Source organism: Pseudophryne corroboree, chromosome 8, assembly GCF_028390025.1.
Source record: "Pseudophryne corroboree isolate aPseCor3 chromosome 8, aPseCor3.hap2, whole genome shotgun sequence".
Classification (NCBI taxonomy): Eukaryota; Metazoa; Chordata; class Amphibia; order Anura; family Myobatrachidae; genus Pseudophryne; species Pseudophryne corroboree.
The window spans coordinates 383,841,462-383,859,529 of record NC_086451.1 but is presented as its reverse complement, the minus strand read 5'-3'; the positions used below and the strand labels follow the sequence as shown (position 1 = coordinate 383,859,529).

Genomic DNA, 18,068 nt, shown 5'->3' with positions numbered 1-18,068 from the left:
GGCTACCGCCTTTATCGGCTTGTTTTATTACAAGGGATGTATCCTTTAATAAATTGTTTAGGGCTTTTTTCTCCCATTTGTTAAGGTTTTGATTCTTCTTTACCTCTTTCTCTTTCTTACTGCAAATCATTTTAAAGTCCTCCAGAGTAGTTTTATAAAAACTTTCAATGCCTGTCTGAATACGGAAAGTTATCGGGCTACAAAGTCAACTGGTCCAAGACGGAAGCTCTCCCCTTCCACATCTCCCCTCCCCAAATAGCCAACATGCAAAACAACTTCAAATTCACCTGGTGCACCTCTAAAATTCGATATCTGGGGGTCTATATTACGAGCCGCTATGGAGACTTGTTTAAGGAAAATTTCTCGCCTTTGCTTAAAAAATCTTAAGGCCGATCTCCATAAATGGCAATCATTAATTATATCTTGGTTAGGCCGTATCATAGCTCTGAAAATGAATATTATCCCCCGCCTCCTCTATCTATTTCAAACGCTACCAGTGAAAGTGCCGGACTCGGTACTGGCACAAATTCATACGTGGTTGCTACGTTTTGTGTGGAGAAATAAAACTCCTAGGATAGGGTTCTCTACCCTCCGCAGATCAGAACAAGAAGGGGGGAGAGGATTCCCAGATATCCGTCTTTACTATCTGGCTACCCATCTCAGCCAAGCGGTTGCATGGTTCGCCCCTATGCAGTCCATACGTTGGCTCCAGTTAGAGAGGACACTTAGCCGCACCCCTCTATCGTCTCTACTCCTATCCCCTCCTAAATCTAGGCCTCCCCATTTGCAACTCCACCCGGTTCTGGAATTCACCTGTCAGATCTGGGACTATTGTACACGCCATTTCCACATGCTATCAGCCCCTTCGGCGCTTACTCCATTGTGGGGCAACCCTTCGTTCGTCCCAGGCTATTCCATGACCCGCTCGCACTCATGGTCGACACATAACATCCGCTTTGTTCTAGATGTATTGTCCGAAGGGGCCTGTACACCCTTACCAGAAATCGCGTCAAAAATAAGAATTTACTTACCGATAATTCTATTTCTCGGAGTCCGTAGTGGATGCTGGGGTTCCTGAAAGGACCATGGGGAATAGCGGCTCCGCAGGAGACAGGGCACAAAAGTAAAGCTTTCCGATCAGGTGGTGTGCACTGGCTCCTCCCCCTATGACCCTCCTCCAAGCCAGTTAGGTACTGTGCCCGGACGAGCGTACACAATAAGGGAGGAATTTTGAATCCCGGGTAAGACTCATACCAGCCACACCAATCACACCGTACAACTTGTGATCTAAACCCAGTTAACAGTATGATAACAGCGGAGCCTCTGAAAAGATGGCTCACAACAATAATAACCCGATTTTTGTAACTATGTACAAGTATTGCAGATAATCCGCACTTGGGATGGGCGCCCAGCATCCACTACGGACTCCGAGAAATAGAATTATCGGTAAGTAAATTCTTATTTTCTCTATCGTCCTAGTGGATGCTGGGGTTCCTGAAAGGACCATGGGGATTATACCAAAGCTCCCAAACGGGCGGGAGAGTGCGGATGACTCTGCAGCACCGAATGAGAGAACTCCAGGTCCTCCTCAGCCAGGGTATCAAATTTGTAGAATTTAGCAAACGTGTTTGCCCCTGACCAAGTAGCTGCTCGGCAAGGTTGTAAAGCCGAGACCCCTCGGGCAGCCGCCCAAGATGAGCCCACCTTCCTTGTGGAATGGGCATTTACATATTTTGGCTGTGGCAGGCCTGCCACAGAATGTGCAAGCTGAATTGTATTACACATCCAACTAGCAATAGTCTGCTTAGAAGCAAGAGCACCCAGTTTGTTGGGTGCATACAGGATAACAGCAAGTCAGTTTTCCTGACTCCAGCCGTCCTGGAACATATTTTCAGGGCCCTGACAACATCTAGCAACTTGGAGTCCTCCAAGTCCCTAGTAGGTGCAAGGCACCACAATAAGCTGGTTCAGGTGAAACACTGACACCACCTTAGGGAGAGAACTGGGGACGAGTCCGCAGCTCTGCCCTGTCCGAATGGACAAACAGATATGGGCTTTTTTGAGAAAAAACCACCAATTTGACACTCGCCTGGTCCAGGCCAGGGCCAAGAGCATGGTCACTTTTCATGTGAGATGCTTCAAATCCACAGATTTGACTGGTTTTAAACCAATGTGATTTGAGGAATCCCAGAACTACGTTGAGATCCCACAGTGCCACTGGAGGCACAAAAGGGGGTTGTATATGCAATACTCCCTTGACAAACTTCTGGACTTCAGGAACTGAAGCCAATTCTTTCTGGAAGAAAATCGACAGGGCCGAAATTTGAACCTTAATGGACCCCAATTTGAGGCCCATAGACACTCCTGTTTGCAGGAAATGCAGGAAACGACCGAGTTGAAATTTCTTTGTGGGGCCTTCCTGGCCTCACACCACGCAACATATTTTCGCCACATGTGGTGATAATGTTGTGCGGTCACCTCCTTTCTGGCTTTGACCAGGGTAGGAATGACCTCTTCCGGAATGCCTTTTTCCCTTAGGATCCGGCTTTCCACCGCCATGCCGACAAACGCAGCTGCGGTAAGTCTTGGAACAGACATGGTACTTGCTGAAGCAAGTCCCTTCTTAGCGGCAGAGGCCATAAGACCTCTGTAAGCATCTCTTGAAGTTCCGGGTACCAAGTCCTTCTTGGCCAATCCGGAGCCATGAGTATAGTTCTTACTCCTCTACGTCTTATAATTCTCAGCACCTTAGGTATGAGAAGCAGAGGAGGGAACACATACACCGACTGGTACACCCACGGTGTTACCAGAACGTCCACAGCTATTGCCTGAGGGTCTCTTGACCTGGCGCAATACCTGTCCCGTTTTTTGTTCAGACGGGACGCCATCATGTCCACCTTTGGTATTTCCCAACGGTTTACAATCATGTGGAAAAAACTTCCCGATGAAGTTTCCACTCTCCCGGGTGGAGGTCGTGCCTGCTGAGGAAGTCTGCTTCCCAGTTTCCATTCCCGGGATGAAACACTGCTGACAGTGCTATCACATGATTTTCCGCCCAGCGAAAAGTCCTTGCAGTTTTTGCCATTGCCCTCCTGCTTCTTGTGTCGCCCTGTCTGTTTACGTGGGCGACTGCCGTGATGTTTTTCCCACTGGATCAATACCGGCTGACCTTGAAGCAGAGGTCTTGCTAAGCTTAGAGCATTATAAATTTACCCTTAGCTCCAGTATATTTATGTGGAGAAAAGTCTCCAGACTTGATCACACTCCCTGGAAATTTTTTCCTTGTGTGACTGCTCCCCAGCCTCTCGGGCTGGGCTCCGTGGTCACCAGCATCCAATCCTGAATGCCGAATCTGCGGCCCTCTAGAAGATGAGCACTCTATAACCACCACAGGAGAGACACCCTTGTCCTTGGATATAGGGTTATCCGCTGATGCATCTGAAGATGCGATCCGGACCATTTGTCCAGCAGATCCCACTGAAAAGTTCTTGCGTGAAATCTGCCGAATGGAATTGCTTCGTAGGAAGCCACCATTTTTACCAGGACCCTTGTGCAATGATGCACTGTTTTTAGGAGGTTCCTGACTAGCTCGGATAACTCCCTGGCTTTCTCTTCCGGGAGAAACACCTTTTTCTGGACTGTGTCCAGAATCATCCCTAGGCACAGCAGACGTGTCGTCGGGATCAGCTGCGATTTTGGAATATTTAGAATCCACCCGTGCTGTTGTAGCAGTATCCGAGATAGTGCTACTCCGACCTCCAACTGTTCCCTGGACTATGCCCTTATCAGGAGATCGTCCAAGTAAGGGATAATTAAGACGCCTTTTCTTCGAAGAAGAATCATCATTTCGGCCATTACCTTGGTAAAGACCCGGGGTGCCGTGGACAATCCAAACGGCAGCGTCTGAAACTGATAGTGACAGTTCTGCACCACGAACCTGAGGTACCCTTAGTGAGAAGGGCAAATTTGGGACATAGAGGTAAGCATCCCTGATGTCCCGGGACACTATATAGTCCCCTTCTTCCTGGTTCGTTATCACTGCTCTGAGTGACTCCATCTTGATTTGAACCTTTGTAAGTGTTCAAAAAATTTTTTAGAATAAGTCTCACCTAGCCTTCTGGCTTCAGTACCACAATATAGTGTGGAATAATACCCCTTTTCTTGTAGTAGGAGGGGTAATTTAATTATCACCTGCTGGGAATACAGCTTGTGAATTTTTTCCCATACTGCCTCCTTGTCGGAGGGAGACCTTGGTAAAACAGACTTCAGGAGCCTGCGAAGGGGAAACGTCTCGACATTCCAATCTGTACCCCTGGGATACTACTTGTAGGATCCAGGGGTCCTGTACGGTCTCAGCGCCATGCTGAGAACTTGTCAGAAGCGGTGGAACGCTTCTGTTCCTGGGAATGGGCTGCCTGCTGCAGTCTTCTTCCCTTTCCTCTATCCCTGGGCAGATATGATCTTATAGGGACGAAAGGACTGAGGCTGAAAAGACGGTGTCTTTTTCTGCAGAGATGTGACTTAGGGTAAAAACGGCGGATTTTCCAGCAGTTGCCGTGGCCACCAGGTCCGATGGACCGACCCCAAATAACTCCTCTTCCTTTATACGGCAATACACCTTTGTGCCGTTTGGAATCTGCATCACCTGACCACTGTCGTGTCCATAACATCTTCTGGCAGATATGGACATCGCATTTACTCTTGATGCCAGAGTGCAAATATCCCTCTGTGCATCTCGCATATATAGAAATGCATCCTTTAAATGCTCTATAGTCAATAAAATACTGTCCCTGTCAAGGGTATCAATATTTTTAGTCAGGGAATCCGACCAAGCCACCCCAGCTCTGCACATCCAGGCTGAGGCGATCGCTGGTCGCAGTATAACACCAGTATGTGTGTATATACTTTTTATGATATTTTCCAGCCTCCTGTCAGCTGGTCCTTGAGGACGGCCCTATCTATAGACGGTACCGCCACTTGTTTTGATAAGCGTGTGAGCGCCTTATCCACCCTAAGGGGTGTTTCCCAACGCGCCCTAACTTCTGGCGGGAAAGGGTATACCGCCCATAATTTTCTATCGGGGGGAACCCACGCATCATCACACACTTTATTTAATTTATCTGATTCAGGAAAAACTACGGTAGTTTTTTCACATCCCACATAATACCCTCTTTTGTGGTACTTGTAGTATCAGAAATATGTAACACCTCCTTCATTGCCTTTAACGTGTGGCCCTAATAAGGAATACGTTTGTTTATTCACCGTCGACACTGGATTCAGTGTCCCTGTCTGTGTCTGTGTCGACCGACTAAAGTAAACGGGCGTTTTAAAACCCCTGACGGTGTTTTTGAGACGTCTGGACCGGTACTAATTGTTTGTCGGCCGTCTCATGTCGTCAACCGACCTTGCAGCGTGTTGACATTATCACGTAATTCCCTAAATAAGCCATCCATTCCGGTGTCGACTCCCTAGAGAGTGACATCACCATTACAGGCAATTGCTCCGCCTCCTCACCAACATCGTCCTCATACATGTCGACACACACGTACCGACACACAGCACACACACAGGGAATGCTCTGATAGAGGACAGGACCCACTAGCCCTTTGGAGAGACAGAGGGAGAGTTTACCAGCACACACCAAAAACGCTATAATTATATAGGGACAACCTTATATAAGTGTTTTCCCTTATAGCATCTTTTTTATATATTTCTAACGCCAAATTAGTGCCCCCCCTCTCTGTTTTAACCCTGTTTCTGTAGTGCAGTGCAGGGGAGAGCCTGGGAGCCTTCCCTCCAGCCTTTCTGTGAGGGAAAATGGCGCTGTGTGCTGAGGAGATAGGCCCCGCCCCTTTTTCGGCGGCCTAGTCTCCCGCTCTTAACGGATTCTGGCAGGGGTTAAATATCTCCATATAGCCTCCGGAGGCTATATGTGAGGTATTTTTAGCCAAAATAGGTATTCATTTGCCTCCCAGGGCGCCCCCCTCCCAGCGCCCTGCACCCTCAGTGACTGCCGTGTGAAGTGTGCTGAGAGGAAAATGGCGCACAGCTGCAGTGCTGTGCGCTACCTTTAGAAGACTGAGGAGTCTTCTGCCGCCGATTCTGGACCTCTTCTTACTTCAGCATCTGCAAGGGGGCCGGCGGCAAGGCTCCGGTGACCATCCAGGCTGTACCTGTGATCGTCCCTCTGGAGCTGATGTCCAGTAGCCAAGAAGCCAATCCATCCTGCACGCAGGTGAGTTCACTTCTTCTCCCCTAAGTCCCTCGTTGCAGTGATCCTGTTGCCAGCAGGGCTCACTGTAAAATAAAAAACCTAAGCTAAACTTTTCTAAGCAGCTCTTTAGGAGAGCCACCTAGATTGCACCCTTCTCGGCCGGGCACAAAAATCTAACTGGCTTGGAGGAGGGTCATAGGGGGAGGAGCCAGTGCACACCACCTGATCGGAAAGCTTTACTTTTGTGCCCTGTCTCCTGCGGAGCCGCTATTCCCCATGGTCCTTTCAGGAACCCCAGCATCCACTAGGACGATAGAGAAATATGACTTCCCGGATGCGAATCCTTTTACCTATCTCCAGGTGAGACACTTTGTCTCGTCCTTAACAAGCACATCCCCATTCCAACCTCTCTCCACCCTGGAGTCCTATTGCTATTACAAACCGCTCGCTCGTGGAATCATCTCCCAACTGTATTCCCTTCTCCAGGTAGGGGATAAGGAGACGACCCCGGCTTTTATACTCAAGTGGGAACAGGACCTTGGCCCGATACCAGATGACTATGATTGGTCAGATGTCTTTGCGGCTGCCGCGAAATCCTCGATTTCAACCCTAGTTAAGGAAAACGCATATAAAATCTTATATCGGTGGTATCTAGTCCCCTCTAGACTTCACAAAATGTTTCCCTCCTCCCAGCCATTGTGCTGGAGAGGATGCGGCGGACACGGCTCTTTCCTCCATATATGGTGGACATGCCCTAAAATCGAGCTATTCTGGGATTCAGTCGCCCACTTGTTGAGTACAGTGCTCCAGACCCGGATATACAAAGATCCTTGGTCCTTTCTGCTAGGCCTCCCCACTGCCAATGCACCTCCGAACTCCGGTAAATTACTGACACAGATCTTGAACGCGGCTAGATGCGCAATTGCCCTAAACTGGAAAAAGAGGGAGTCCCCCCCTATACAACAGGTCATCAACAAAATATGGTACTTCGCAAGCATGGAAAAAATCACTGCATACCTCCATAACAGATCTTTTCAGTTCCTTCAAATATGGGAACTTTGGTTTGACTCACAGGCCCCCGCACACGGAGCTCGACCCCCCGGGAGCTCGACGGCCCTACTATTATGACCCCTGTACTCTCCTAGCCTGACAAGTAGCTCAGAGGATATCCTCAACATATCCTTTTCGTGTTCCCCGAGTAGCACTTTCCATTTAGTACTAGCGCCATGCGCATACCAGCGCAAAACGGGGGCGTACCAGCGGCATTTCCCTAACCCTGCCACCTCTCCTCCTACTCTATTCCCTCCCCATCTCCCCTGTCTCTTTTTCTCGCCTCTCAGGTTCTATCTCTTTAGTCTCTACCCTCCTACAGTCATAATTACGAACCTGTGTGTCGGTTCCCACCCATCTGAATAGTCTCTGTCTACCCTGAGACATAACTCTTTGCTGTTTCTTTGCATTGTGGGAACCACATGTTCCTTATTTTAAGGTTATATTTCTGTTATCGGTAATGTAATGTTAGACAGAACAGCCCATCCCATGTAAGGGGGAAGGCTGCAGTAATGTTTGTAACCTGTAAAGTTTATACCCTGAAAATTAAAATAAACAAATTAAAAAAAAAAAAAAAAAAACTTTCAATGCAACTACTTTTATAATTTATTGGGAAAAATTCGGATCTACGTTTGAATAAAGATTTATCCACATCAAATATCTTTTTAGTTGTTGTCTCCGAGGACGCAATTTAAGTGCAGAGGAAAGAGAGGGGGGAAAAAGGAGAAACCTAAGAGATTGAAAATACAAACTAAAAAGTCAAAGAACAATGTAATTTTCAATCTTTCATCCAGATCCCTATCACAAAGCGAACTCTCTCTTCTGAATAAAGGTCTGAAATTTTCTCCCAATACAGATCCAAATATTTTTGATCTTTTTGTGGAGCTCAATAGATACATTAGATCCCTATGCAGAAAACGATACTTCGCTAAAAAAACATTAGATAGGAATAATGATCCTGCTACACCTATCCTCCTAAACTCTACCGATGATCTAGCCATACAAATATTATTAGAACTACAAAATGAGAGTACTAATCTTTCGGAGACAACAACTAAAAAGATATTTGATGTGGATAAATCTTTATTCAAACGTAGATCCGAATTTTTCCCAATAAATTATAAAAGTAGTTGCATTGAAAGTTTTTATAAAACTACTCTGGAGGACTTTAAAATGATTTGCAGTAAGAAAGAGAAAGAGGTAAAGAAGAATCAAAACCTTAACAAATGGGAGAAAAAAGCCCTAAACAATTTATTAAAGGATACATCCCTTGTAATAAAACAAGCCGATAAAGGCGGTAGCCTAGTCATACAAGATAGGGATGACTATATAAAAGAAGCTTTACGTCAACTAGAAGACAAAAAATTCTATGAAAAGTTACCTAGAGATCCCACGAATAGATTTAAATTAGAGTTACAATCATTATTAGAAAGGGCACTATTAGAAGATACAATCTCTAAGGAAGAATTTTCGTTTTTGTTTTCCCACCACCCGATCACACCTGTTTATTATCACTTGCCAAAAATTCACAAATCCCTCACAGCACCCCCAGGTCGTCCCATAATTTCAGGTATAGATTCCCTCACGTCCAACTTATCTTTTTATGTTGACAGTCACTTACAACCACGGGTGCCTCTGTTGAGGTCCCACATCAGGGATACAACTCATTTTTTGAAACTCATTCAGTCCATAGTTTGGAAACCAACATTTGCATTCCTCACTCTGGACGTCCAGAGTTTATATACCAATATCCCACATACACTGGGATTAGAGGCAATTCGCCAACAACTAACAACAGATGGGGACCTAACAGAGGCACACAGGAATTTTATATTAGATTCCATCACTTTTATTCTCAAGCACAATTACTTTTTGTTTTTGGATAATTATTATTTGCAGGTGATGGGAACGGCCATGGGGACCAGGTTCGCGCCGAGTTATGCCAACCTCTATATGGGCCAGGTCGAGGACCAGCTCATCTGGGGGGGGGGACCTCGGCGCGCACCTGGTCTTCTATGGCCGTTATATTGACAATTTATTTTTCATTTGGGATGGGGATTCTCACACTGCTTCACAATTTGTCACTTCACTGAACACTAACACTTTTAATTTATCCTTTACTCATACCTTTGATAGGTTTAAAATTAATTATCTGGATATTACATTGGAGATTGTTGATAATAAGATTCAAACTACAAATTATATAAAAGAAACAAGTAGTAATGCATACTTGCACTTTAGTAGTGCACATCATGCTTCTTGGAAGGAAAATATCCCTAAGGGACAGCTGTTGCGTGTCAAACGCAACTGTTCTAAGGAAGAACTGTTTATTGATCAAGCACAATCTATGATCGAATCATTCCACTCCCGAGGTTACCCTAAGAAATTATTATCGAAAGCTTATGATGAGGTTACAAGGGTAGATAAAGATTCTTTGATTAATGGGAGGGGGGGAAAGAAGTCTACCACATTTCCGAGTGATCTGGCGTTCATCTCTAAGTTTAATAATAAATCAGGAGAAATCAAACGGGCATTTAATCATAATTATACTATTCTCAAACAAGACCCTCTGTTAAAAAATGAACTCCCCGCTCAACCGAAAGTCATTTTTAAAAAGAACAGATCCCTTAAAACAATATTAGCACCGAGTATGCTGAAAAGTAAACGAAAATTAGCAGAGAAAATGTTAGAAGGAGATTGGCTGTCCACAAAGCCTAATGGATTTTATAAATGTGGCAAATCACGATGTACAACATGTAAACATGTAATGAATCGAACAAAAACTGTGATTATAGATAGTGATGGGAATACATCTAATATAAAAAGCTTTATTAATTGTGATACAAGCTGGGTTATTTACTTATTACAATGTGGATGTAACCTAAGATATATAGGCAGGACAACACGTAATTTGAAGATTAGATTTATGGAACATCGTCGTAATATTATTAACAAAAAGATGGACCACAGCGTACCGAGACACTTCCTGGATTATCACCAGGGAGATCCAAGTACGCTTAAATTACTTGGTCTTGAACATATCACACAGACCGAAAGAGGTGGGGACAGATATAGTAAGTTATGTAAACAGGAGATATTCTGGACCTTTAAATTAAATTCACTCCATCCTCAGGGTCTGAATGAGGCCTTGGAGCTAAATTCAGTACTATGATCCAAGAATGACCTGCCATGTTCTGTCCTCCCCCCCCCCCCCCCCCCCACAATTTTTCTTCCCTTATATATTTCCTCACCCCCCCATATATTTATGTGGGCATATATTTACTCTTGATAATTGCTCAAGTTTATAAATAGCTAAAGTGGGTCTTTAAAGTGGGTTTTTTTAACTCCTAACTCTTATATTAACTCCTAACTCTAATCATAATTCTAATTTAATGTTTTTTATATATATTAAAAAAAGCTGAAACCTAACTTATAGAAATATCAATTGCCGTATGGATATATAAAATATATTAAAAAGAAGGAATATGTAGAATTGTATAGTAGAAAATATGGGTTTATTTCATATTTTATATCTTTTTGAAAAGAGGTTTCTGTCCTTTTAAGAAAAGGTAAACAATATGATGTCACCTAGTATTGATCACGTGTTCGCGCGGCTGCATTGTGAAGCGCTTCTGCACTGTGTAAGTTACTCAGCGGCGATCACATGACGGAATGTTATCATGTGACCTGAAGTCGAAGATACGTCCTGCGCCGCCGCAGTGTAGGGCGTCTTTACACTGTGCAGGAAACCCGGCGATCACGTGATCGGGCCTCAGGATACGTCATTATGACGGGCGGTTAAGCCGCGGTCACATGACGGTATGACGTGGCGGATCCGGAAGTCCTTATAAGGAAATAATACCGGTCATATGATGAGGGATCTTAGACTATAATCGAATGATTGGGAGATAAAATCACGTGACCGGGGAACAGTAGGGGTGGTCACTATGGTTACTCATTAGTTTATGCTGTTGACCAATAGGGATACACGATGAGGACAAACCCATATCACATGATAGAGGTCATGTGATCGGACCCATTCTGATATGTAACTAAAACAATGTTTTTAACACATTTATACATCTCGTTTTTTGATTTGTTTACCTACATTAGAAGATGTCTGTCTCTCTGCTGCTATATATGTATAGTTAATATGATTTTGTGTATATAAACCTAATTAAACAGGAACAGGTGTTTCCAGGTTGTTAATTGTTATTCTTATATAAGAGCCATATGAGCCCAGTAAGAGCACCTTTGATAAAGCTGCCAAACGCCAGCGAAACGCGTAAGGGAACCAGCCCTGACCCAGACACCTTAACGCCACCTTCAGGATACCATTGCAGTCACCACCATCTTGGACATTTTTCAACCTATGGACGTGGGAAATTAATAGAGGGAAAACCACCAAAACATCTGCGTCGGATCGGAGACAGCCTCTGGATCTTCGCTAGGTGGGATACCCGGCTCAAATCCACTACAATTTTGGTAACTATACCACAAGATTGGACAAATCTGCATATTTGAAAGTTAGGATCCTGTTGATATTGTGACCGGTCACAGGGACATTACCAATACCAAGAGGTGTGCATATTTACATCAAAATGTCGATGGTCAGAGACTGGCTATAGAGGCTCTATTTTTTATGGCTCATATCTGTGAGAATTTTCTCTGATTTTTATATATATGTTTAATAAAACGTATGTGATTTATTTTAAGGAAACACCTGTTTTATTAGCGCTGTTTTTTTGTTTTAAATAGTGATAGGTATATCTCGGAAACACTGAATTGTATATCTATCTATACATATACTAGTCCATTGCAGTTTTATTGTCATAACAACTATTTGCATTGTCTATGACTGTGTATGCCTGTATCTGCTGTGTGGCGGCTTTACAAGCGAGACCTTGCCCTGCAGTCCCAGAGACCAGCCGCAACTATGCTTAGAAAATGGCGCCCAGCGTCTCAATCAGGGAGTCAGTGAGAGTTTGAGGCAGCTCCAGGGCTGGAAAATCTGCAGATGTCGCCCTGGGCTGGGAAAAGGCTACAGGTCAAGCCCCGGCTCCCCTATGCTGGACTTCCACCCCAAGTAATAGCAAGCCTTATTAAATGGGGCGTTAGTACACCCGACCTGTGCTCTATTGCCCTGGTGGTCTAGTGGAGTCCATGCTCGGTGACAATGTCCACGCCAGCGCCACGAACAGCCTCCCTAGGTCGTGGACGGAACGTGATTTAATGGCAGGTCCCTTATGGGGGACCCTCTTACCTCCTCTCCGTAGCAGACACGCGAACCAGGAGAGCGACTGCGACCGTGTGCCTAAAGCCAGAGCGTCTCCGCCGCAAGTACCGGGAAACAAACGCCGCTTGGGAGATGGAGCAGCGGCAATGAATGTCACACAGAGCTGACAGCCCAGTTTTGAAGAAATTTTATGACAGACGCCCGCCGACACAGCACTGTACTCGTGGGTAAGCGACTTTTTCTAAGGTACGTATAAGACACTGTTTAGAAAGATCACTCAAAAAATAGTAAGACTATAAAAATAAAATAAGAAAGCTTAGGGCTGCTAAGAATCAGCAGCCCTCTTGACCATGGTCCGGCTCCTGCCGCACCAAACAAAAAAACGAATTTGCCTGAGCAAGGAGGCGGGGATATATGGCCGGGCCCGTTGCATGCTGGGAGGCTGGAAAAGCTTTGACCGATTGGTGCAAATCCGCTGTCGCCTCATAATAACCCATTGTGAACCCTGCCGGAGAAAAGCTGTTTCAGGGCTGCCCAGTGCAGCACTCCTGTTAGGTGACCTGCTGCTGCAGACACCAACTGAAACGGAGCTCACAGTGCCTGGAAGCAGGGTTATAGAGGAGGTCCCAATGCATCAAGGGACAGCCTAAAGCTTTAGCCTGTTGGTGCCTCTGGATCTAGAGCCACTCTACCCCGATGTTTCCCTGTGGAAACCAATGTAACCTGCTGCAGAAAATAAATAAATAACCTGCAACAGTCAAATTCAGCACTAATTTCAATCATGAGAACCACACACTGTTTAGTAACTGTTCGCTTACATTGATTGGCATGGGTTTATTGGATGAGGAGTTGTAACACTGCTTATGGTTTGCAGACATGAAGAACTTGGGGGGGCTCAGGATTATTTCCACAGTAACCTGTATTCCTGTCACAATTACAATCACATTACACACATTTAAACTATACTGTACATGCATACGTATGTGTGCCACTCACCTCCATTTCTTCATCATACATCTCCTCTTCCTCCATATGATCCTCCCCTGGGAATCCTCTCCCTCTACCTCCTCTGCCCCTAAAGCCTCCTCTTCCCCGCATCATGCCTCTTCCCCGTCCTCGAATCAATTTACCCCGTCCTCTCATGCCTGGGGAAAAAAATAGGATTTGAATTACCTATAGGTAAATCCTTTTCTCGTAGTTCGTAGAGGATGCTGGTGTTCCATTTAGTACCATGGGGTATAGACGGCTCCACTAGGAGCCATGGGCACTAAGAATTTGATAGTGTAGCTCCTCCCTCTATGCCCCTCCTACCAGACTCAGTCTAGGAAACTGTGCCCGGGGAGACGACCATACTTTGAGAAAAGGATAGATAAAGATAGTAATGAGATTCCGAACCAGCACATACAAAACAGAGGAAAGCTATGCTAACCCAACTTAAAACAGGAACAGCAACAGCTGAACCAACAATACTTAATCAAGTAACAGTGCAGGAAGAACGAAGCACCGGGCGGGCGCCGAGTATCCTCTACGGACTACGAGAAAAGGATTTACCAGTAGATAATTAAAATAAGATTTTACTTACCGATAAATCTATTTCTCGTAGTCCGTAGTGGATGCTGGGGACTCCGTCAGGACCATGGGGATTAGCGGCTCCGCAGGAGACAGGGCACAAAACTAAAGCTTTAGGATCAGGTGGTGTGTACTGGCTCCTCCCCCTATGACCCTCCTCCAAGCCTCAGTTAGGATACTGTGCCCGGACGAGCGTACACAATAAGGAAGGATATTGAATCCCGGGTAAGACTCATACCAGCCACACCAATCACACCGTATAACTTGTGATCTAAACCCAGTTAACAGTATGACAAACGTAGGAGCCTCTGAACAGACGGCTCACAACAATAACAACCCGATTTTTTTGTAACAATAACTATGTACAAGTATTGCAGACAATCCGCACTTGGGATGGGCGCCCAGCATCCACTACGGACTACGAGAAATAGATTTATCGGTAAGTAAAATCTTATTTTCTCTGACGTCCTAAGTGGATGCTGGGGACTCCGTCAGGACCATGGGGATTATACCAAAGCTCCCAAACGGGCGGGAGAGTGCGGATGACTCTGCAGCACCGAGTGAGAGAACTCCAGGTCCTCCTCAGCCAGGGTGTGCCCCTGACCAAGTAGCAGCTCGGCAAAGTTGTAAAGCCGAGACCCCTCGGGCAGTCGCCCAAGATGAGCCCACCTTCCTTGTGGAATGGGCATTTATATATTTTGGCTGTGGCAGTCCTGCCACAGAATGTGCAAGCTGAATTGTACTACACATTCAACTAGCAATCGTCTGCTTAGAAGCAAGAGCACCCAGTTTTTTGGGTACATACAGGATAACAGCAAGTCAGTTTTCCTGACTCCAGCCGTCCTGGAAATCTATATTTTCAGGGCCCTGACAACATCTAGCAACTTGGAGTCCTCCAAGTCTCTAGTAGCCGCAGGTACCACAATAAGCTGGTTCAGATGAAACGCTGACACCACCTTAGGGAGAAACTGGGGACGAGTCCGCAGCTCTGCCCTGTCCGAATGGACAATCAGATATGGGCTTTTGTGAGACAAAGCCGCCAATTCTGACACTCGCCTGGCCGAGGCCAGGGCCAACATCATGGTCACTTTCCATGTGAGATATTTCAAATCCACAGATTTGAGCGGTTTAAACCAACGTGATTTGAGGAATCCCAGGACTACGTTGAGATCCCACAGTGCCACTGGAGGCACAAAAGGGGGTTGTATATGCAGTACTCCCTTGTCAAATTTCTGGACTTCAGGAACTGAAGCCAATTCTTTCTGGAAGAAAATCGACAGGGCCGAAATTTGAACCTTAATGGACCCCAATTTGAGGCCCATAGACACTCCTGTTTGCAGGAAATGCAGGAATCGACCGAGTTGAAATTTCTTCGTGGGGCCTTCCTGGCCTCACACCACGCAACATATTTTCGCCACATGTGGTGATAATGTTGTGCGGTCACCTCCTTCCTGGCTTTGACCAGGGTAGGAATGACCTCTTCCGGAATGCCTTTTTCCCTTAGGATCCGGCGTTCAACCGCCATGCCGTCAAACGCAGCCGCGGTAAGTCTTGGAACAGACATGGTACTTGCTGAAGCAAGTCCCTTCTTATCGGCAGAGGCCCTGAGTCCTCTGTGAGCATCTCTTGAAGTTTCGGGTACCAAGTCCTTCTTGGCCCATCCGGAGCCACGAGTATAGTTCTTACTCCTCTACGTCTTATAATTCTCAGTACCTTTGGTATGAGAAGCAGAGGAGGGAACACATACACCGACTGGTACACCCATGGTGTTACCAGAACGTCCACAGCTATTGCCTGAGGGTCTCTTGACCTGGCGCAATACCTGTCCAGTTTTTTGTTCAGGCGGGACGCCATCATGTCCACCTTTGGTCTTTCCCAACGGTGCACAATCATGTGGAAAAAACTTCTCGATGAAGTCCCCACTCTCCCGGGTGGAGGTCGTGCTGAGGAAGTCTGCTTCCCAGTTGTCCACTCCCGGAATGAAAAACTGCTGACAGTGCTATCACATGATTTTCCGCCCAGCGAAGAATCCTTGCAGTTTCTGCCATTGTCCTCCTGCTTCTTGTGCCGCCCTGTCTGTTTACGTGGGCGACTGCCGTGATGTTGTCCCACTGGATCAATACCGGCTGACCTTGAAGCAGAGGTCTTGCTAAGCTTAGAGCATTGTAAATTGCTCTTAGCTCCAGTATATTTATGCGGAGAGAAGTCCCCAGACTTGATCACACTCCCTGGAAATTTTTTCCCTGTGTGACAGCTCCCCAGCCTTTCAAGCTGGAATCCGTGGTCACCAGGACCCAGTCCTGAATGCATAACTGTGGCCCTTTAGTAGATGAGCACTCTGCAGCCACCACAGAAGAGACACCCTTGTCCTTGGAGACAGGGTTATCCGCTGATGCATCTGAAGATGCGATCCGGACCATTTGTCCAGCAGATCCCACTGAAAAGTTCTTGCGTGAAATCTGCCGAATGGAATCGCTTCGTAAGAAGCCACCATTTTTCCCAGGACCCTTGTGCCATGATGCACTGACACTTTTCCTGGTTTTTGGAGGTTCCTGACTAGCTCGGATAACTCCCTGGCTTTCTCCTCCGGGAGAAACACCTTTTTCTGGACTGTGTCCAGAATCATCCCTAGGGACAGCAGACGTGTCGTCGGAGACAGCTGCGATTTTGGAATATTTAGAATCCACCCGTGCTGTCGTAGAACTACTTGAGATAGTGCTACTCAGACCTCCAACTGTTCTCTGGACCTTGCCCTTATCAGGAGATCGTCCAAGTAAGGGATAATTAAGACGCCTTTTCTTTGAAGAAGAATCATCATTTCGGCCATTACCTTGGTAAAGACCCGGGGTGCCGTGGACAATCAAAACGGCAGCGTCTGAAACTGATAGTGACAGTTTTGTACCACGAACCTGAGGTACCCTTTGTGAGAAGGGCAAATTTGGACATGGAGGTAAGCATCCTTGATGTCCAGGGACACCATATAGTCCCCTTCTTCCTGGTTCGCTATCACTGCTCTGAGTGACTCCATTTAGAATAGGTCTCACCTAGCCGTCTGGCTTCAGTACCACAATATAGTGTGGAATAATACCCCTTTACTTGTTGTAGGAGGGGTACTTTGATTATCACCTGCTGGGAATACAGCTTGTGAATTGTTTCCAATACTGCCTCCCTGTCGGAGGTAGACGTTGGTAAAGCAAACTTCAGGAACCTGCGAGGGGGAGACGTCTCGAATTTCCAATCTGTACCCCTGGGATACTACTTGTAGGATCCAGGGGTCCACTTGCGAGTGAGCCCACTGCGTGCTGAAACTCTTGAGACGACCCCCCACCGCACCTGTTTGTACGGCCCCAGCGTCATGCTGAGGACTTGGCAGAAACGGTGGAAGGCTTCTGTTCCTGGGAATGGGCTGCCTGCTGCAGTCTTCTTCCCTTACCTCTATCCCTGGGCAGATATTATGGGGACGAAAGGACTGAGGCTGAAAAGACTATGTCTTTTTCTGCTGAGATGTGACTTGGGGTAAAAAAGGTGGATTTTCTAGCTGTTGCCGTGGCCACCAGGTCCGATGGACCGACCCCAAATAACTCCTCCCCTTTATACGGCAATACTTCCATGTGCCGTTTGGAATCTGCATCACCTGACCACTGTCGTGTCCATAAACATCGTCTGGCAGATATGGACATCGCACTTACTCTTGATGCCAGAGTTTCGCATATATAGAAATGCATCTTTTAAATGCTCTATAGTCAATAAAATACTGTCCCTGTCAAGGGTATCAATATTTCCAGTCAGGGAATCCGACCAAGCCACCCCAGCGCTGCCCATCCAGGCTGAGGCGATCGCTGGTCGCAGTATAACACCAGTATGTGTGTATATACTTTTTAGGATATTTTCCAACCTCCTATCAGTTGGCTCCTTGAGGGCGTCCGTATCTGGAGACGGTAACGCCACTTGTTTTTATAAGCGCGTGAGCGCCTTATCCACCCTAAGGTGTGTTTCCCA

The 18,068-nt window shown here is 46.1% G+C and overlaps 1 protein-coding gene across 1 annotated transcript in view; it reads right to left on the bottom strand.

Moving 5' to 3' along the window:
- The window catches only part of ZC3H4 (zinc finger CCCH-type containing 4), a 196,456-nt gene that overhangs the window by 146,123 nt on the left and 32,265 nt on the right, over positions 1–18,068 (bottom strand). Inside the window, exon 5 of the mRNA XM_063937644.1 lies at positions 13,497–13,645. Coding sequence (XP_063793714.1) covers positions 13,497–13,645 — 149 coding nt within the window. The remainder of the gene's footprint in view (positions 1–13,496; positions 13,646–18,068) is intronic.